This window comes from Nyctibius grandis, chromosome 6 (genome assembly GCF_013368605.1).
Source record: "Nyctibius grandis isolate bNycGra1 chromosome 6, bNycGra1.pri, whole genome shotgun sequence".
Taxonomy (NCBI): domain Eukaryota; kingdom Metazoa; phylum Chordata; class Aves; order Nyctibiiformes; family Nyctibiidae; genus Nyctibius; species Nyctibius grandis.
Genome location: NC_090663.1, coordinates 52,842,886 through 52,864,613, shown reverse-complemented (window position 1 = coordinate 52,864,613; position 21,728 = coordinate 52,842,886). Strand labels below are relative to the sequence as shown.

At 39.1% G+C, this 21,728-nt stretch overlaps 1 protein-coding gene across 1 annotated transcript in view; it reads right to left on the bottom strand.

The window, feature by feature from the left end:
• Positions 1-21,728, bottom strand: part of GATB (glutamyl-tRNA amidotransferase subunit B) — a 43,947-nt gene that overhangs the window by 20,490 nt on the left and 1,729 nt on the right. Inside the window, exons 2-5 of the mRNA XM_068403124.1 lie at positions 21,103-21,253; positions 7,161-7,274; positions 3,848-4,046; positions 2,734-2,856 (exon numbers count right to left, since the gene is read on the bottom strand). Of these exons, the coding sequence (XP_068259225.1) occupies positions 2,734-2,856; positions 3,848-4,046; positions 7,161-7,274; positions 21,103-21,253 (587 nt within the window). The remainder of the gene's footprint in view (positions 1-2,733; positions 2,857-3,847; positions 4,047-7,160; positions 7,275-21,102; positions 21,254-21,728) is intronic.

Here is a 21,728-nt window from a genome sequence, read left to right as displayed (position 1 = left end):
TGGTGGATTTTTTTGTAATTTTCTTCCTCTCCTTCAAGAAACTGCAATCTCCCTCCCACTCCAAATTTCGCTGGCTGCCAAAAACTGAAACAGAATACAAAGTTACATGTAAAAGTATCCTGCACTTTTTGTCCAAAATGGAATAATGTCCTTAGACATCTTTAATGACTCAACCACAAGTAACTCGTAATTGTATCTTTCTAAGTTTTGTTCCTCTAAAGACATCCCTTCTGAGAAGAATAGGCTTGCCACAGTTATTCAGCTGGTGGAAATAAACAAAGAGGAGAGGTTGTATTAAAAAAGAAACATAGTTTTTCCCATATTGCACAGTGAACATCTGTAGCCTTCCTCTTTTTTTCTTTTTATTTCAAATACAGATAAAAAGAAACGAACACTTACTGTTTAGATATAGTGGCATTATTAAAGAGAGTGCAAAATAGCTCAGAGTAAAACCTGTGAAGAATTAAGTAAAACCAGCTTCAGAATCCATTCCAGTCAATAGATGTAAATTGACTAGAGAGGTCTTGGTACACTTTGTAAAAGTAGGCTGGATGATAGCACACTAATTTCCTCTGTCTTTCATAGAGTCTTGCCAGACATGCAAATGAAGGACAAAGGTGCTGGAATGACCCAACATCTCTTTCAAGAGAAGTGTTTTGCATGTGCTCCCTCTTTGGGGTGAAATGAGTACTTGTTCCAAAAGAGGAATAGTCCTGTTCTGCCCTTGCTTCATTTTGAGACATGACCTGCTTCTACTTGGATGTAGGTGTCAATGTGACAAGACAATGAAGTTAACCAGGCATAAGTGAAAGGACAGCCAGGACCCAAATGTTCTTAAAAAAGCTTTTTTCTCCTTTAAGCCCACTTTAAGCCCAGCTTCTTTCCCTTTCACTTTGCACTGAAATCATCTTTTCATCTGTCTGTTGTTAGTGAAATAATACCTGATAAAACTGGGCTCTTGTCTTCACTGAACACACAAGTAGAATGAAGGTAAAATATGAGAACGTAAAGCCCTTATTTGAAAGTAAGTTATTATGATGAGGGAAAACCACAGCAGAAAGCCCCTAAAAACACCCACCTTGAAAAAAAAAATCCAAATACTTTTAAAACCAACTACACTGGAGAAAAAATATTCCCAACACTGGAATTCTCCTCTAAAATCAGAAATCGCACTATGATAAACAATATCATAGTGCAATTCTAATGGCAATCTTAGGGCCAAATTCAGTAGTGATAGATGATGGTATATATGTATGTCCACAAAGGCCTTTGAAGAAGCGTGCAAACTGGCTGCTTAATATTAACAACTGTGCCCCATTTGACACGTGTAACACTAGTGTGAGAAAAGATTCAGATACATACATAATATCTAGCAATTATTATTTCCCCCTACATTGAATTAGATTTGCATCACTAGCCAACATTTACTGGATCCCATTTATTGGGTGATGCATGGACCACTCTGACTGTTCTCTAGGAGATGCATCCACTTATACTATGGACTGAATTTGTTACCAGAACAGTGAGGCCAACTCTCACAGGCAAAAATATAGCTTACATTGTGAACACTCATAGGTAGCTTATAATTGGGTGTATGTGTGGATGGGATGAATGCCCAAAACTGCACTTTTAAACTCTCAAGCAGAAGCCTGCTATTTGCTAGCTGTAACCATGGGCTGGTTGTAAATTTTGATAACATCAGGACCGAGCAAAAATGGCATGACCTGAACCCTCCAATTAATAGAGAGACATGAGACAGAATCACCAGTTAGGAGGCTGATCACACGCTGTGCTTCTGCACATCACCTATTGGGAAAACTGGGGCCTTAGTGTTCCAGAAAGAAGAGCTGGTACCAAAAGCAGGGGTTCCCAAAAGAGGATGTGGTCTCAGAAGGACAGTAGTGATCTTGGCTGGAGAGATCCTGGAGGTGGGGAAGGAGCCCGAAGATCAGAGAGATGCATGGAGACAAATGCCAGGGATGCCTAGGGACCTTGGCCTCTAACACTGAGACCGGTATCTGCAAAGCCTGCTGCACAGCACAAACCAACACAATCTTCTGGCCCACCTCCCCAGACTGGCAGTGATCTCCCTAGTGGGAAGAGAAATTGAGACCTAGTGAACGTAACGCTGGAGGGGAGGGAGAGACAGAGTGAGTGCGTAAAATAATCGAGTAGGGTAAAAGCCACAGTCTTGTTGGTTCTTAAATTAACCCCAGCACCCACGTCTGCTATGCCCTGCCATGTCACTCCATCTCACCCATGACACCAGCACAAGTTTACTGCCTACATCCATTTTATGACTAGCTGAGACCTGACGCACAACTTACAAGATGATCCAAGCTCCCACTACTTTGTCCCATAACTTCCACGTTCTACAACTAATCCTTACTACAGATCTTCTGCGCTGCAGCACTGTGGCAAGCAAGATGAGGACAGACAGGGAGAAACACCACAAGAACCCTGGGGACAACCATGTCGAGGTTTATCCTGTAAAATTATTGTGAGAGGCAACATAAAATCTAGTACTGGAAATCTCTGCAGAGGAAGGCAGGCCCATAAGGACACCTGAAGCACAGCAGACATTAGGACAGGCTCTGAGGATTGTAAAAACAACAGCTAGAAAAGGCTATGCGTTACAAGCAACCACAGAGCAAAATAAGCAGAAGCTGCAAAACTCCTGCAAATGCAGAGAATTACTGGTGACAAGGGAACATGCCCTTCCCCCTTCTATACCTGCCATGACTGCCTGGCTGCTCCCCAGTGTTTGAAGAACGAGCTGAAGCTCTCTGACTGCTGCAGCTGCTTCTTCCCCACAGCACATATCAGGCTCCATGACAACCTCCATGAGGCCGACTCCTATCAGGGAAAGAGACAGGAGATTTTCAACAATAGCTTTTGATCTTGGCATATTAGAGTGCAACTGGCTAAACACATGAAAGCACTTGGGCTTTCTTTGAAAAAAATAAACCCCCATATATTATTTAGTAACTGTCACTATGGACCTAGGTGCAGATTGCTATAAAAACTTTTCCTCCTATTTTTTTAAAGGAACAGACAAACCGCAGACAATCCTCCACCCTTTGATGACATGCAGATCAGAAGGACACATTCCTCTTCTGCCTTTCTCTAGGAGAACTCCCATTTAAAGCCAATCCGATTCCAGATTCAAATTTATTTATCTCAAACTAATTTTGGAACAGACAGAACTGCAAACAGATGTAGTCTAGTTTTTAGCTTCAGGATCCAGCTTTCAAAGAATATGAGTAGCCACAGCCCTTAACTTCAATGGACACAAGAGCACTGTGTCCCAGTTAGGTCTGTCCATCTGGGTTGCTGCCCGTGTTGTGTGCTAATTTGTTTCGTTCCGTTTACAATTTTGAAGTTTAAAGAGAAAATCGACATTTTTTCAAAGCTAATAATTCAATGAGATGTCTGACTCATGTACTGACAAATTCCAACAGCTGCTCCTTCTATACACAAACTTAATTCACTAGGTCTGTGGTATTTTATTCTTTTTAACAACAACGCATACAGTGGCAAGAGCTTAAACAGCTGAGTGGCTGTATGTGACTGACATACAGTTTTGAGCAAACTGGAGCCAACAGATTTCTAACTTGCTATTGCCAATTGCCACCAACCCACAGCAATGGGAAAGGTCCACTGCCCATTAAAAAATTCAAGTATTCCCCTGCTTCAAGTGTAATGGTCATTTTGATGAGTTTTTATTTTCAAGGAGAGAGATATCAGGCTGTTTTTATTTTTCATCTGTTCCCTGTCACCCGTTTACCTTTAAAGACTTATCTTACACAGAAAGGAGGAGAAAAATAGGAAAATAATCCAAGCCTACCAGCCCTGTTCAAGTCAACGAGAGTCTGGCTCCTTGTGTCATCATGAAGACTCTTTCCACTGTCTTGCTCCAACTGAATTTGTTTAATCCTCACAGTTTTGGTCACCATCTGGCTCATTTTGTTGTCTATGCAGAGACTGTACGACAGACTTCCGTTCACCGCAATAGGAACTCTTTGCTGAGTGATTTGATAGCCAGCCTGTCAACAAAATTAACTTTATACTCAAATAAAACATTCACTTGTCAGAAAGCAGCAGCGTGGCCAAGTGCAAATATTACAGACTAAGAACAAAACTGAAAATGCAACGTCTTCCCTAGTGACCTATATAAGAGGATAGAACACATGCACATGTAAATTCAGAAGTTATTTGGCTTAGCTGGAAAGGAAGCAAGCTAGAAGATGGGTCTAGAATTCGACATAACTGTGAGAAGCCGGAGGTCTGGAAAAAATAAGAGCACTCCTCAACACAGGCAAGTGCAAGATACTATACTAATGCAGAAATAATCAATAACCAACTGCACAACCACTTGCCAAGGATGACATAAATTTCACTCATACTGCCTTGGGGCAGGAAAGGGACTAGAAAAGGTTCTTCCATGCCTGTGGTTCCGTGATTACGTTAAATCTGGTCTGAAGCCAGTTACCGTACTTCCATCCCCAAGCTGGGCCTATCACTCATGCTCCCATCAGGCTGAATATCCCTCTCCGCCTGTTCAGAACTTTACTCATTAGAGGGGAGGAGAAGAAGAGGGAAGAGGGGATGGAAATCAAGAAAATGAGAAAGCTCAATTTCATTAATGTAGCAATTTAAAAGATAGACACTGCAACCCCACATAAGGCACACAGCTGATAAATGCCACCTCATGGCTGGGACTCCACTCAAAGAGGAAACTGTTCACCAGCAAAGGGGCTGCCAGTGGCAAGGTACTGGAATAACTGCAATGATGTAAAAATATAGAAGTAAATCAATTACTCTGTTGAGGTAGGGTCCCCATCTCTTCCTCCTTCCTAGCCTGCTCATGCCCCCAGTGTTGAGAATTAAAAAAAAAAGCCTGCCAGATTTTAATGAATTGGGAGGAGCATTTGCATATTTTGCAGGGAGGATGAGCTTAGTCTAAAATGTAGAGATGGTGACAGTGCATCAGAATGGAGAACAATGGCCTGGCCCTGTGAACAGCTCAATTTATATATGCAATGAAGTGCATGACCTTCTAGCCATAATCGCTATAAGAAAAATAAAATAACTGACTCTATACAGCCTATGCTAATCCCACAGCTCTTCCCATCTCCTAGAACTTCTCATTAAAATGATTTTTTTAAAGCCTGAAACAGTGAGTGACAACAAATAACAAGAATCCCATTTCCCATCCAAAGCTCCATTTTCAGGAGTGACAATAATCCCATCGTCAAATGTCAAACAACCCTAAGAATTGGATTTATTTTATCTGTTCTATACAGCTCATTAGCTCAAACTCTTCATCTTATTACAGGGTTCCTGACTAGACTGTTTCACTATGAAATGCAGGTCAGCCAGTTTGTCAGTGCTGAAACTGCAGAAGACAGCCAGTAGAAAGCCAGAATTACATGTTTCGAGCTAATAAAATGTGTCAGCATCTCCTTGACCAAATTTCCATGCTTATCTGACCAGAGGATCCTGAAACTCATGCCTGCAGACAATGGCAGCCCACTTGGTGCTGTACACACCTTCTTCCACCTCACTCTTCTCTAAACACAAGGATGCAGTTTCTTTCCTATGACAACATTCTTTCATATAGCTTCTATGCAGTAGACTGACAGAAGCAGACACCACAAGAATATAAGAGATTGTTTTCAGTTTAACAGCAGAAGCACTAAGTGGCTTGCAAACAAGTCTGTGATGTTTTTGGTGTTTCCTTATGATGTGTAAAAGAATTTTGAAAGTAATGTTTACTTCCTGCTAATTCACTTTTTTCTCCTTCAGGTCTGGAAATGAGCTTTAAGATAGTTTTACAAGTAAAAAAAAAAAAAAAGTACTGGCAATTCAAACTGGTAAGTTTGTGTTTCACATTCCCAGTAGCTGACTACAGATCCCCCAACAAAAGGGCCTCTTAATGGCTCACAAATATTAGCAAAGTTATCCCCAGAAACCAAATCAGTGATTACATCAACTTCACAGAAGAGCCACAAGTTCCCAACCCAGAAGAAAACAGAACAGAAATATCTTCTGAGATCCAGGTCTCCAGTGGACAACTATAACACAATTCTCTTTCTAAGGTGTGAAACAATTGTGTCTGAATAGGTTTTGTGTATCTTCAAAATATTTCCAATGCCTGAACAAAAGAGTGGGAGAGAAAGCAGTTTGGTTAATAATACAGCACCTCTACACATTAATTTGGGACCTGAGAAATCTCCTGCTCTGCTTCTCTGGATGTCTGGGACACCTCACCTAAAGACAGGATAAGCTAACATGCCTGATCTTTCTCAGATAAAACAGAAACAGATTTTTTTTTTTTAATGCAGTCATCAGATCTTCACCCCAAAATCAGAGGAAGTAAAACCAGTGTCCTCCCTTTGACAGGTTAGTGATAAACTGAAAACATTCAGTACAAATAAGCTGACAGGAAAAAAATGTTTTAAATTAAAAAGGTTTAATTTCATTAAAATAGGAAAAAGGCTCAAACACTACTGCATCCTGTTGCAATGACAGAAGTCAGGTTCTTAAATGATTTCAATATTTCTACACCCATATCAAGTGCGGCAAAATGCATTTGACTTCCACTGACACCTTCTACCAAATACGAAAGCTACCACCAAACCATACTGCAAAGACTCAGTTTCTTGTTTTTTTTTTTTAATTTATTAGAACTATTGACTGAGAAAGTTTTAAAGGGAAATAAAATATTTTTAGGTCCCTAAGCACACACAAAAAAAGACACTCTTACGTTTATACCACTGGAACCTGTGTTTGTTATATGTTCACTTTAAATGAAGGACTATTATCAGACTGCTTTTACCCTAACAGACAATTAGTACTAAACACCAGGCATGGAGAACTTAAGGGGCAAAGCACCTCCAGCTCCCAATTCAATTACATTAAGCTACTGGAATCTGCAGCTAAGCAAGGAGTCAGCAATCAGAGCAATCGTATTCAATCAGTGAGCACCAGGGTACAGCTGTCTGTTCATCAGGGCACGGTACAGCATCCTGTTGAGGTGAGCAGAACACTGACTGAAAACAGAAGCAGCATCTCTTCACTCATCCCCTATTGCCATCCATACTCCAGACTTGTCCTTTCCTACAGCCATAAAGGGACCAACTATACTGCATACTTACAGGCAGATCTGCGTAGAAGTAGTGTTTTCTGTCAAACAAGGACTTCTTGTTTATGATGCAGTTGAGTGCCAGGCCTGTCATCACTGCTGCTTCTACGCATCTCCTGTTGAGAACCTAAGGAAACATGACACATGGTTTTGTTCAGATACTCAGTATGTAACAAATGTGTCTCCCACACATTGCCTTATATGGAGCATATATTCAATTTTGCTTGCCTTCAGCCACCATTAGATCTCCTTCCTTGCGTGGGTAGTTCTTACTCATCATTAAAGTCGTGGCAGCTACAAATCTGCAAAGCTTTTAGATGAAAAAACAAGCCTTTCAGTCATTTTGTCACGCCACATAAGGACGTGTGCACTGTTCTGGCTTGCTACTTTTGCAAACATTCCAGTACTTTTCACTCTTCAAGGGTGCAAGAGACAAATCATAGCAAATCGTAATTGACTTGTAACCAGCTGTCAACTCATACTGGGAACTGGAAACACAGGGGATTTGCATCAGGGACTGCAGTGCCATTTCAGTAAAACACCTGTAACCACAGAACCACAGTGAATTCAGGAGTATCTACACATAGATTTCAATGCTTTGCTTAACCAGGATGAAATTAAGCACACTTACATGCTTTGCTAAAACAGAACCAAAGAGACATCAATTGATCCCATGGCTATAAGTATACATGCATTTCCAGTGCCCAGGTAACCCATGGGATTACCCCTGTAGTTGCACTGGTGAGGCTGCACCTCGAATACTGTGTTCAGTTTTGGGCCCCTGACTACAAGAAAGACATTGAGGTGCTGGAGCGAGTCCTAAGAAGGGCAACGAAGCTGGTGAAGGGTCTAGAGCACAAGTCTGATGAGGAGCAGCTGAGGGAACTGGGGTGGTTTAGTCTGGAGAAAAGGAGGCTGAGGGGAGACCTTATCGATCTCTACAACTACCTGAAAGGAGGTTGTAGTGAGGCAGGTGTCGGTCTCTTCTCCCAAGTAACAAATGATAGGAAGAGAGGAAACGGCCTCAAGTTGTGCAGGGGAGATATCAGGAAAAATTTCTTCACCAAAAGGGTTATCAAACATTGGAACAGCCTGCCCAGGGAAGTGGTGGAGTCACCATCCCTGGAGGTATTTAAAAGATGTGTAGACGTGGTGCTTAGGGACATGGTTTAGTGGTAGACTTGGCAGTGCTCGGTTAACGGTTGGACTTGATGATCTTAAAGGTCCCTTCCAACCAAAACGATTCTATGATTAAGGTTCTTGCAGAATGCCACATGATCTGAAGACCCAGCAAGGCCTTCATGAAGAAATAAAGGAGTTAAATGTGGTTTCTCACTATGGACCCATCACTCTCAGCGCTACACCCTTCTATCTCCTCAGCAAGGTCAGGATCCAGAGGAGAAAGAAAATTCCACTCCAAAAAGTACTAACAAGGAATGTTTCAAAGTGATCGTTTTTTTCAAATGTTCTCTCATTAATTTAACAGTTGGTTTAACTAACATCAAATGGATACAACTGAAAAGCAAAAAAGACTGAATTTGTCTTAGTACAACTCTGACATGCTCATACTTAAGAGTATTTTGAAACAGGAACAGAACTTTATCCATCTTATGCTGCACTGTACAGCTGCCAAGAAGTCAATTTCCAGCAGGACCATTGAAGGGGCACATTATGTAAAAGAATCTACATGACTTCATCTGCATTGACCAGAATATAAAAGGCTTAAATAATGTTTTCTTCAATGTTTCTGACAGTATTTACTTTTTATATTCTCCAGCCTGATTTCTGAAAACAGATTAAGCAGCTGTACATTTCCCATCATCCCACGTCTTCAGCTGGAAAAGGAATCTCTTTGCTTCACTCGTCTAATATTTCAAAAATCAAAATACTAAAATATGAGAAACTCTTCACGTAACAGAAACTTAAAAATTGCTTATACAGACAAGAAATTAAATATTTAAGACATTTAACGAGGGAACTTTCAGATCTTTAGTGTAGCTATATATAGCTAACTAGAACACATCATCTGTTCGGGCATATTTTATTTATTAAAAAATTTAAAAGATACATAAAGCAAATTTTAAATGAGAAAAAAGGAAGAACATTTTCCCTTTGAAATACTGATCCACAGCAAAATGAACGCAATTAGTCCTGACTGTAATCTAAAGTAAAATTGGTAACTACGAAATATTAATTTATTTTAGTATCATAGCTGCAGTTCATTATATAGTAGATGTTCCTGTTTTCAACAACTAAATGCTTCCAGACAACACAGATAGATACTTTTTTTTTCTGTTTAAGGAAGTTTGTAACAGTGCTAGTCAAATTGTTCAATATTTAAAATACCATAATATTTCTAAATACACGGGCAAAATTTCCTCCTACTAAAGCCTTATGGCATGATCCAGTCCAGCTTACACATTAGGGAGAACCATGCCAGTCAGCCCTTTAACAACTGATCACCAGAAACCATTAAGGTGCCATAAAGACTGGGAAGACTCAAAACACCACTGCATCTAAGTAGTGAACTGGTGTCTTGCTACATTTCCTGATGGTGCAGGGGTTGTGACCGATCGTAATCATAAAACAAGACAAAACCCCACTCCCAAGTCGCAGTCAGTTAGAGCCTGATAGCACATTCTTCAAACACAGGTGGAGTTTAGCTAATGATTACACAACCACTGCCTTTGACCACTTGCTCTTCAATTTTTGCTTCAAACAATAGTGTATTATCTTACTCGTCACCCTAAGGGATAACACTGTTTTGAGGTGAAGGAAATAATTCCCACTCACATACTACTTACACCAGTGAGAAGCTTTTGCACTACTGCTGATATACCATTTTGGTGGCTCCGGGGAAAAACTGGCATAACAATGTGAAGTACTGATTGTTTTCTATGTAGTATTACTAAGCATTTAGATGCTGTAATGTGCATGTGTCCCCAGTGTACTGGGTCATAGCAGCCAAACCACTGTATACGCGCCATTACTCATTCACTAGTACCATTTCTGTGCTACTTCTTTATCGACCTCTGTGGTGATAGAAGGCGTTGCAAAGCAGATCGTTCTCACTATGGCAAACTGATACGTCTACCACTCCAATCTGCTTCCTCTGCCCTCTTTGACCCTAAAAAAAAAAAATCAGATAACCCTCTACTTCCTCAAAAATCAAAACTTATGTATTTAATATTGCTCCATTTCCGAAGTGCCTACTACTACGCATTCCAGTGATCAAGACTGTGTGTGTAATGCAGAGTTTTTTAAGCAAACTACTACTTCTCCTTCAAACAAGCCTAGCTTTTCAAATAATCTGCAATGATAAACGTCAATTCAGTATGTGAAACTTCCCATGCTAATGACCTAGAATAAGTCCCCCAAGCTTGTTTATGCAGTAAGCTGTTATTAAGTTGACAGCTTTGACTAGCACCAAAGATTTAAATTACTAGCTTGAACTGACAAGCTGCCAGTCTAGTATGTTAGCAAAGTGCTGGCCTTGAAAGAAAGCTACATAGTTCCTGCAATAGCTATGGACAAAACACAAGAGCCTATAAAGCCTTCTTAAATATTTCTGGTCTTCTAAAATGGAAGCATCTCTCCGAGGTATTTAAAGAAAATCCTAGAGAGGTATCACAAAAGGAAATGTAAATTGTTTGTATTGGAAACTCATGAAAAACCTTAACAATGGCATCACAGCACCAGCACCACTTCCCTTGTAGCTACGCTATTCTGCTAGAGCACCATGGTAACTGAGCACTGAAGGAATGAAAGAACAATCCAACCAAGATCTCTCTTTCTGATACTCGTCTATTCTTTACATCTATTTCACAAGTGGAAAGACTCCTTTTAAAAATTTATCATCTTTATTTGTAAGGTCAGTTTAGTCAAGACCTTGGTTTTAAATACAAGACTATTCAATAGCTATACAAAACTATGCACAATACCTTCAATAGCATAAATCCCCACCAAAAGCAATTTTTAAACAGCTTTTTCTTTAACAGGAGGTTTACTCCTTATATTAATACATTAAAGAAAGCTGGCTCCCTTTTAGGTTAAGATATATGTTTCTATATTTAGTAAATTATCATTTTTACATTTTAAAGAGAGTAGGTATGCAGCTTCTTGTTTTGATAATGAGTATTATACAGGATAACTGGGGAAAAGAAAAAAGAAACATCTAGACCTCTCTTCTGGAAAAAGTTCATTTTTGATACTTTTTTTTTAAAAAAAAAAAGTAATCTTTGCCGTAACAGTGGCACCCAGGAAGCCTAAGTTATGGAACAAAGTATTACTTGTACTAAAACAGTAAAATCAAAATAATTCCCTGGAGATTTTAGACGTTTTTGATTCTAGGTCACACATTTTAATAAAGTAGATTTCATATTAATTGGCTATCTTAAGACCTTCATTCCTACTTATAATCATGAAGAAATCAGCATTAATCAGATTGACTACAGGACTGTTTATCTAAGAAACATTTAATTTTCGCTCCTTTTCATTCAAAATAACAGCTGGAAGAAGGATGCAGTGCAATGTACTTAGCCAGCTCTCTGTAGACCAGGCAGTGATCTTTAGAAACCTCAACAGATATATCTAATCATATTTCCCAGTATTCCCATTTCATATCACTCTGATTTTTATTCGCTTCCACTAATGGATATATTCAGTCTTACTATTCTCGCTGTGTTAAAAGTACCAACTTACTCCAATAAATGGTTCTTTGAAATGCAATCATAAATTTCAAAATAAACTACTCTTATATCTGCTTAGTCCAAGTGTAATTGTGACTGTTCAGTCTGACACTGCAGATGAGTACTTCAACCCAGCGTTCTTCCTTGGCATCCTCCCCCACACACAGGAGAGCGTAACTGCCTTGTAGCTATGCACGTACAGGATGTACACTGCGATAAATGACGAGCTAACCATTTCCCAAATGACCCATTTATTTCAATAGGTGTACAATCAGACCCCATCCCTCTAAGCATACAGTAAAAATTTAAAAAACAAGCCAACCTAAGTCTTGTCATTTGTTTGGTCTGCTAAGAGCCCACATGTTACAAAACCTGAGGTCTCTAACTGCAGGGGAAATTTAAAAAGAAGGCCACGTTCAGTTTAGTCTTCTGCATTTCAGTCCAGCATCTACTTCACAGCATATTTCCTGCCCTAATATGAGCGTTATGTTCTTATCCTTAAGGAAAGGGGCAAGAGAGTAGGGAAGGAAGCACCAGACATTTCGAATTAAGATCTTAGATTAATAGAGATTCCAGCTTAAGAAAAGAGAACAAAATGGCAATTAAGAAGCTGAAGCAGCAAAGGGTGGGGGGGCGTTAAATATACCTTAACAGATTTTGTAACTTTATCTTTCTGCAGTCTGGTACCAAAGATATATGCTGCTATACCAAACATATTATTATTCCTAACCTTGTCTGGTGGCAAAATCGGCTTGCAGTGATGCAGTACACACTCATTCAAACCGTATCTTAAAACCAGGCAACTCTGCATTTTAAGAACTACCCAGCTCCCAAACATGTTACTTTATGTGTACTCAAAGAATAAGAGGGCACACTCTCTCAAAGCTGAAGAGCTAGTCTGAGAGCTCATATGACAATGCTTAGAATTGGAGGAAGCATCTTCCAGTGTCAGTGATGACCAGAAAAATTCAGCAGCAGTAGGGAGAAATGCTGACCCCTGGGAGTAAGAAAAACAGGAAGGTATCACCAGATACAAAGCTATTTAAATACTGTCCGACTTCTGGGTTTCTCAGCCCTTTGAGACAAGGGTTGCTAAAAAAAAAAGCAGAAGGAAAAATCCATTCAGACCACTGTGTGGGCAAAGTGCTCAATGGTCTCAATGGAATAAATTTATTTTCTGGGGTGGCAGGGAGGCAGCCAATCCAGTGGCATTGCCCCAAACCAGTGATTTTCACGTCTCAGATCCCAGAAGCAGCAGCTAAAACCAAACAAAGTTCTACCACGCAGAACCAGTTCCAAGCAGGAGAACCACAGGGAAGATAGAACAACACAATGGCAATACAATGGTTCAATGGTTCATGATATCCACAACCAAACACTGTGTTTCTATGGTGTTTCCATCAAGAAGTTCAGTATCTCTCTAACATCCATGCCCTCCCTGTTGACAGCAGAGTCTTCTGCATCTGCCACATGGCTTTTTTGACCTATCATAAGGATGCTCCCTCTCTTATGCCAGTTGAAATGCAAGTCATTGCTAATGTTATCTCACCCAGGAAAAGTTAAATACCAGAAGATTCAGTGAAAGAACTTCGCTGCTTCTGGAGGTAGGGGACTGAGCAATGGCTAAAACCTAAGTTACAGAATGTGATCAAATCCAAAGTCAACCAGAGCTTTGAGGTGGACCTTCTCAGATTTTTCCTACACTGAGCTCCACAAAAGGCTAAAAAAGGCTTTTAAACATGAATAATATCTGCCTTCTTCAATATAACCGAGATTGACTTGTTCAATAGAGGAATTTGAGAGCACTTAGAACAGAACAGAGTTTATAAACCAACCCCTGCCCTGTTCATCCTTGCAGATGATCCTTTGCTTGTAGGCTTGGTGAGGGCCAGCTCTGTGGTTTTCTGAGTTGCAACAATTCCGACCTTTGATACACATTGACTATTTTCTATCATTTCTAAGTCTTGGCTATCTGCCCTCTGCTCCTTCTTGCAGTCTTTGTGTGTCTGAGAGCCCACACTAGATACACACTAAAAACTCCCAGCCCTTCGCTCTGACTCCCTCATTCCTTTTTCCTCCATTCGCTGTCTCCTGGAACATGCTTACAAGCTTCCCAGAGAGGCAGCCATCTTTCCCTCCAGGCTGACCCAGGTCTCTTAAGAGAGCCCAACACGGATAGAGACAAGAATGTACTAATTCAGGAAAACAACAGGCAACATAATGCAACAAGTTTTGCAAAAAGCTACTAAGAAAGCAAACTAAAATTCTTTGTTTTCCACAAAGTTGTTCTGGAACAGCAGAACCCACAAAGACTAATTTCCTATAAGTAACTGCCCTAGTTTGTTTTATCTAAGCAGTGACCTCAATACTCTCCTTCATGATTCCCCCACCTTCTCCCCATTTCAACATCCCAAATTGAGTATAAAGTGTCACAAATGCCCGAACAGCAGCAGCCCAAATAAAGCTGAGATCAGTGGGGAGAAGAGACTCAATTGCTAATTTCCTCTTCATGTGCTTGCTAACATATTCACAAAAACCTCTACAAACCTAAAATTTTTTCAGGCAAATTTGGCTGAACTTGGCAGTGAAACTGCAAAACTAGCGTTTCCGTATAGAGAACAGTGGTTGCAGTGGCAAAACCTGTAACTAATAAACACATGTAACTAATAAACACCAGTTGCAGAAGCTTACATAATCCTCTCAAAATCAAATACATAGTTATAATATATTTAAGGTGGCAAGGTGGCTGATAAGCAGAGTGAACACAAAGAATGAAATTAATTTTACCCCAGGAACCAATTACAGCCTAATTGCACCAAGATAAGTTTCAAACAAAATACATAAACCTGACAGTTACGCAACATTACACATGAGACAGCTAACCATGAAGAGAACAAAGACCCGGTCTACAATTATGTCATTACTGTTGGACAATGTTTCCTAAAAGGCTTTCAATGAAAAAACTCTTCAAAGAAAAAAAATGTTAAGAAGAATGAAGCAGCCAGATGTCAGTTCACAAAGTTAAAACGCTAACAAATGGGTAGAACCATGATTGTTACACAAACTTTTACTTCACAGAGCACTGCTTTCATACACATATATACAATATACTACCTTGGATTTCGTCAAAGGGAGTCACCTGGAACCAGACTGTTTGTCTACATACTGAGAGAAAATTAAATCAAACACTTCAGGATGCCAGAGCTTATATAGTGACTGATAACAGAAGTAATAGAAATTTGCCCCAAAAAATCCACTCATGGTTTGAACTTAAAATAAAGAAATTCCCAGCCCACTAAGAAAAACTACTGCAAAAAGCTCAAGTGCGTTTCAGAAGCAATTTCAGAGTGAATCCAGAAAGAGGGGACACTGATCTGTATAGTTGTCATGTAATGGTCGTGCTGTCCAAAAGTATCAAAGATGGCACAATAACTGCAGTGACAGAACTGTGTGAAAGAAAGGAAACAAGGTACTGCAAAGTCCTGCTCCCCACTAAGAAGCAAAAAATATGTATATAAAGCAAAACGTAAAGCAATAAAAAAACCAACACAAAAAGAGATAAAATACATCGATAACATCACTGATGCGTTGAAGGATCTACTGAGATAGGTGATAACAAGATGTTTTATCAACTCAATGCCATTCTAACTGGTAAGTTTACATCAGCCAGAGGGACCTGTTAAGGATGAACAGGAAAGCCAACAAGAACAACAAAAAGAAAGAGAGCTCAATAGTTACTGAGGTGCTAAGGAGACAAACTCCTACAGGAATTGTTAGCCTTGACAAAAAGATTAAAACACTCAGAATGAGTGTCAGAACTTCTCACAAATAAAGGAGACATAGCAAAAAGCAAGAGAAAACCTTTACAGGGGACTCCTTCAAAGCTTGAGAGAAGAGCAACAAATGTCACCAAATACTCCAAAGCACAAGAGCAGAGGCGTTTCCAGAAAAATGGCATTTACAGTTAAGTATGAAATAAAGTTGAGCTAAGCAACTGAAGTACCTGAGGAAGTATAACGCTTCTCAGACCCCAGTGAAGGAGACTAGTTCCACAGCTAATCCTGAGTCTGTGAATGATCCTATGAAAGAGAAAGCAATAGAACGAGGAACAATCTGCACCACAACCCAGCCTTCAAAGCTGCCTGAAGCAGGCCTCCCTTATCTCTCTGAGACCTCTCCTGACCAGTACAACAGCGTTGAACTGATCAATAGCTTGAAATTACGTGGGCAGGATTTAATCCATCATGCACTCAGAAATGTGAGGGTCTATGAACTACAAAGGCATTCTCAGGGAGCAATGTTTTGAAAGCCTATTTCACTCCCCTAGTTTTTTCCTAAATTATGTAGGATTTTCTTTTCAGAGGCTTATTGGGACTGCAAGTCCAGCAAGCTTGGACTGTGTGAGCAACAAGAGACTGTTAACCACTGATGATGCAATGCATGTTGCAAACTCAAATACTGTCAGGGAAGAAAGGATTGCAACGGAAAGGTACCATCAATTTCTAAGAAAATATCTCCTTTTTTCCCCTAAGTACAATTATTACAGTTTTACTGAAAGAAGTAAAGAGCAGTTAAAGTGAACCTAGACATAAATAAATGGTTTAAAACAAGCATGAACTCACTTTTTCCTTCAGGGACTGACACTAATTTATTTTTAGAGTAGAGCTCATGGATACAACAACCTAGGCATCATGTGGTTTCAAAGAAAAGAAGAAAATTTATACAATGGGTGCTAAACCAACATGCATACAAAGATCAGAAGACTGTCCAGTTCCCCAAGAAAGATGCATGGAATTAAAAATGTAATTATCAAAAGTCAAGCTAAGAAGCACGTTTTTTTCAAAGCAAAATAGCACAAGAAGGGAGTAAATTCATATGCATGCCAGCAAGAATGTCAAAACAAAACTGAAAGCACAAGTTGGTAAAGCAGCTGTTGCAATCACCAGATTTAACAGGCACAGGATATCAAAAACTCTAGTTTCAAGCTGTAAAGTATAAATTCTAGTCTCAAATTCTCTTTCTGTTCCCGTATGTATAGCTGACAGACAGATCCACCAAAATCTCACACAAACCTCCCAGTGCCTTTGAAAGCAAATGCATCAGATAAATTCTGTAAATTAATAACATGTAAAATTCATCATAAAGTCTCATAATCTATCACCTAAGACATCTGGAAAAACACTGGGTATCTGCCACTGCCAAGTGTCAGTACAGGAGGGCGAACTACAGCACCCTCTACATCCCCAGACTGGGTATTACCCCTGTCAGGTCCCTGAGCAGCCATCTTAACAGCACAGCACTGCAGCGTGGGGAAGGCAACAGCACAATACATGTGCTCTTTTGCTACTGCCAGTGTTGCAGTGACATTCCTCAGCTTTGGAGATGTCAAGGGCTTGGCGTTTAAGTTGCCAGTGGTGCAATACGAGAAGGAACAACGGCTGATAGCTGTTCTAGCCCTGCTTTCTTCCATGAAAAGGCGTACCTGGTTGCCTGACTGTAATTATACAGGTGAGAGAAGGTACAGTAGGACCCAAATGCTTCCTTCTAACACTACTTACAGAGGGAAAACTAAAGGAGTTTAAAACAAGAGGATACGAAAATCTCAGTACAGGACAGCAGCAATGAGTGAGCTGTCAAGCCCTCAAGGATGTGCAGTGGAACAGGAAAAAATCGTATATTCAGATAAAATCATGCATCTCACATGATATTCTACAGCAGTGTTCAACACAGATCTTACTCTGGTTTTTGAGGTCAGAAGCTATTTACCTTTTCTTCATTAGAAAGAGAGCTTGATCATTACCAAGTGTTTCCAAAAACTCTATCTTAAAAAAAGATAAAATAGATGCTGTTCACACTGTAAAGAGAGAAATTCGAATGCATGATAAGGTGTCACAAATTTCAAAATACTTAAGACTGTAGGGCTAACATTCATTCAAATCTTATTACTTTAAACCTTCGTTATGTAAATCCTAGATTATTTCTTAGTACACTTGCCTACAAAGAAATAGGATCAGGCTTTCACTTTAAGTCACGCAGGAGAAAAACGTAAAATGTGCACCTTTTCGTGTGACTAGCAACAAAGACTCTAAGCACAGGCAAAAAGGTTTCAGCCTTTAGCTGCTAGATCTACCATCTTTTTCTGTGGCTGAGCTATAATTAACCTTTAGTCAGCCACCTCAGTCATAAGAATAGATAATCATGGATTCTCTTTCTGCGAGCCCAGTCTTATCTTTATAAACCTTTATAAATATTCTCAGAATTTTCAAAGAGGATAAATCAGACTGGGAGTGCAACCACCTTTATGGATCCTCCGAAGATTTTTAGATCAGTCTGCAGGTATGACGCACTATATGCCACCACGTGCAGCGTAAAACTTTCTTTATAACAGGTCCCCTAAAGACATCAAGCTAAGATCATTGTCAAGACCATTCACCAGGTAAAAAAAAAAACAGGCCTTTGCACATTTGATTACATGAAGTCATATATAGTCCCAAAGAAAATGACAGCCTTACAGTAATTTGAGTAAGATGCTATCTGGTCTAGTGGTGAGGGGCTCCATCACCACAGGGAACAAAAGCCGTGCAGAACAGCACAGGATGCGCCATCCAGTCTCATTACTTCTAAATCTATTTTTTTAATCAAAGCTTTGCCACACCATTTTTTGTCTCATGCCAAACAGGAGTGCACCTGCATAGCTCTTCTTGCCTGTAGCTGTCTATCAGAGGCACATTATGAGAGCAGCATAGTGAAATGGCCATGACACTAACACTGTGATGGTCCTTCTAAGGCCTACTTGCAGCAGAAGCATAAAATAAGCTGTATTACAGAACACGAAGAAAATATAAAGAGGAAAGGCGGAGGAGGGCTAAACACATTCTTCTAGTTTCCCCTCTCCCGTGCAGAGCAGAGCAAAGGTTCAGGCCCACACTCTTTAGTGACCCAGAAACATATAGCAACCAGGAAAGCTCCCTTTAGCACCATTCTCTCTGGTCCCGCTGTGAAGCAGCGAATACTAGCATGGTTGTCTATCACAACCATCGCATGGTCCCACAGTAAATTTAAAACCCTGTGACACTGAAAACTGCCCCTACAGTTCTCAGTTTATAACAGTAGTTATTCTCTGCTAAAGACAGCACAACTACTGTATTAAAACTCTGTTTCTATTTTTATTGCTTCTCAACAAAACAGAGTCAAAAGGAAAGGCCAAATATTTACCTTCTAAAGAGACTTACTAGGCAACAATATTAACACTTGTTAAAATGTTGGGGTTTTTTTTTACAAATACTTGGAAATTTTCAAAAACTACCTTCCATCTCTCAAAATCCACCAAAATCCAATTCTACCTCAGACACTATTGCCATATACAAACACATATAGTTATTTCAAGAAAATAAGCCTGGCTGTTTGATTCTGGAACAAACATTGGTCTCTAACATCAATTCCTGTGCAGCAAGTAGAATGGGAAAATAAAGCTATGACTACTGACTAGATTTTGTATCACATTCTGACATGCAAGAACATGTATTTTCTAACATTCACTTTCAATTCTATTTTCACCAGTACTACAGTGAGAAAAACCTTTCTTCTCTTTGTATAGATAAAAGCAGCTGGTAGAAGCTAACATAGCATCACTACTTTTAAATTAACCTAACCATCCTGCTTTTTGCTTCTCAAGTGCAGTCATATTCTCTGCCAAATCCCACATGTATTGGGGTTTTCTCACAAAGGTCATACCAAGGCTCATTTGTAAAGCACTTCAACAGAGGAAAAAGCCAAAAAACCCTCACAGATAAATAGTATCATACATAAAAATGAAACTTTTCATAAATACTTGGTTTTATTCATTCAAGGGCAGTTTTTCTACTTGACTGAAGATAAGCATAGACAACTTACAAGGATTTCTGTACATTAATAGAACATTAAGAAGGTCTAAAACCAAAATCTTGAACCTTTTTATATTTTGTGACTATTAACTCCCTAACCTAGCCCTGCCCGCAAATGAAAGGAACTCATTTTCCATGTTTAAGTTTAACTAGATTCTTCTAAAAGCAAACGATTGCATAAGATTCCCATTCTCTCTGGAAAGTTTTCAAAATTTCCATATAGTTAGAGTGAAACTCAGCCCTGAATTGCCACTGAGACCAGAGTGAAGTCCAAATTTCATCAGCATCTAAACTTCACTTCCTTAGGTTTCAATACCTTTGCAAATACAGAATGAATATATCAACTCATTTCTCTTTTCAAGGCTCACACAGCATATATAGAGACCCTAGAAATCCAGCCAGAAGTTAATTCTCAATTTCAGAATATTATTTAGGGCTGTATTATGGTGACGAAAAGTGTCCAATAGATTGGAAAAGATATATCTGCAACTAGAATTCAAACCTCCACTCTAATAAATATACTCAGTGAAACACTTTTGCATTAAATAATATGACCCCATTGTAGTCTCTGCACGCTTGTTGCATGAGACAATGCTAAGTCTATTCAATATTTATTTTCACTGTATAGTAAGAGCTTATGTTATACTTTTTTAACTATTATTTTTATATTAAACTTGTTAGATTCCCAGAGAATTCTACAGCAATACTGTCATAGCCATCACAAAGTTATAATTAAGCTGTGACTTCAAAAATTTATTACATTGTCACTAATAAATCTCATTGCGAAGTGCTAGCTAGCTATTCTGACGTATTAGTCCACAATGTCTCATACAGATTACTTTTTAATTTTTTAATAATTGTTTTGCTCTGGAAATAGGAATGGTTGACACTTTCCTAAATCAGAGACTTTCCACTTTGGAAGCAAAGTACCTCCATAGTGAGACACTCCAAATGGCAAATGACAGCTACATAAATAAACATTTGGCAAAGTAACATCAAATGGCCACTTGGAAATCTAAGATGTTCTTCTCTCATAGGATTTTAAGTATCTCTCATATTTAAGGAATTTCCTGTGTGGCACACTAACCAAATACACCCACTCTTGCCTCAGAGAAATACCGCAGTTCATTCAGTATGTTGAAGAAACACTCCTTATTTTTTTTTTCCTTTGCAGAGGCTATCAAGTACCTGTAGTGATAACTAGGGAGTGAGTAAACTGAAAGGAAACGGTAGTAGGCATCTCATGTCATCAAACAGTCAGAAAATAGAAAAATATGTAAAAGTAGTTCTATAGTCAAATCTTGGGAAGAACAAAGTATTAGAAACATACTCAAAGTTGTCAGACATTAATCCTAATATAAATTTAACTTGAAGCATAACTTACAGGTAAAGTTCCTGGTAAAGAAGCATCAAAGAAAGATACCAAAGAGTTAGGAGGTGCTGCAAACTGGACTTGGGAACCAGAGAAAAGTTTTGAGTTGGAACTGATCTGTGCATGAATTTCCAGACCCACAACTGGTACCCACGGAGCAAGACTGAAAAGGAAAGAGAAGGGAAATAAAATTTAAATATAGATGACATTAAACCCCTTAAACATCTAAAAATACATGAATTAAGAACTTTTCATTCATTCTTTTAATAAAAATTAAATTGCAATTGTAAAAAATTGTAAATGCTGTTGTAAATACATCCACAGTGTAATGGCAAAAGTTGTGCTGCAATACTGGAGAACTGAGACTAATTGACAATATATACGGAGGGGACTGTATGGCAAAGTGTCTTCATTATATACAGAAACGAATGCCTTAAAAAAGAAATGTAATGGTCTGAAACTTTTAATTTTTCCTTACATGAGAAATCTTAGAGAAATTAATGAGGCAAACTTGCATGCTGGATGAAATCTAATTTGGTACTTCATGAAAATCACAAAATCATCATAAATACCAATTACTTCTCAGGTAGTTTGATAAATCTCCAACAGACAGGTGGCACAATAAATTATGTATTCTT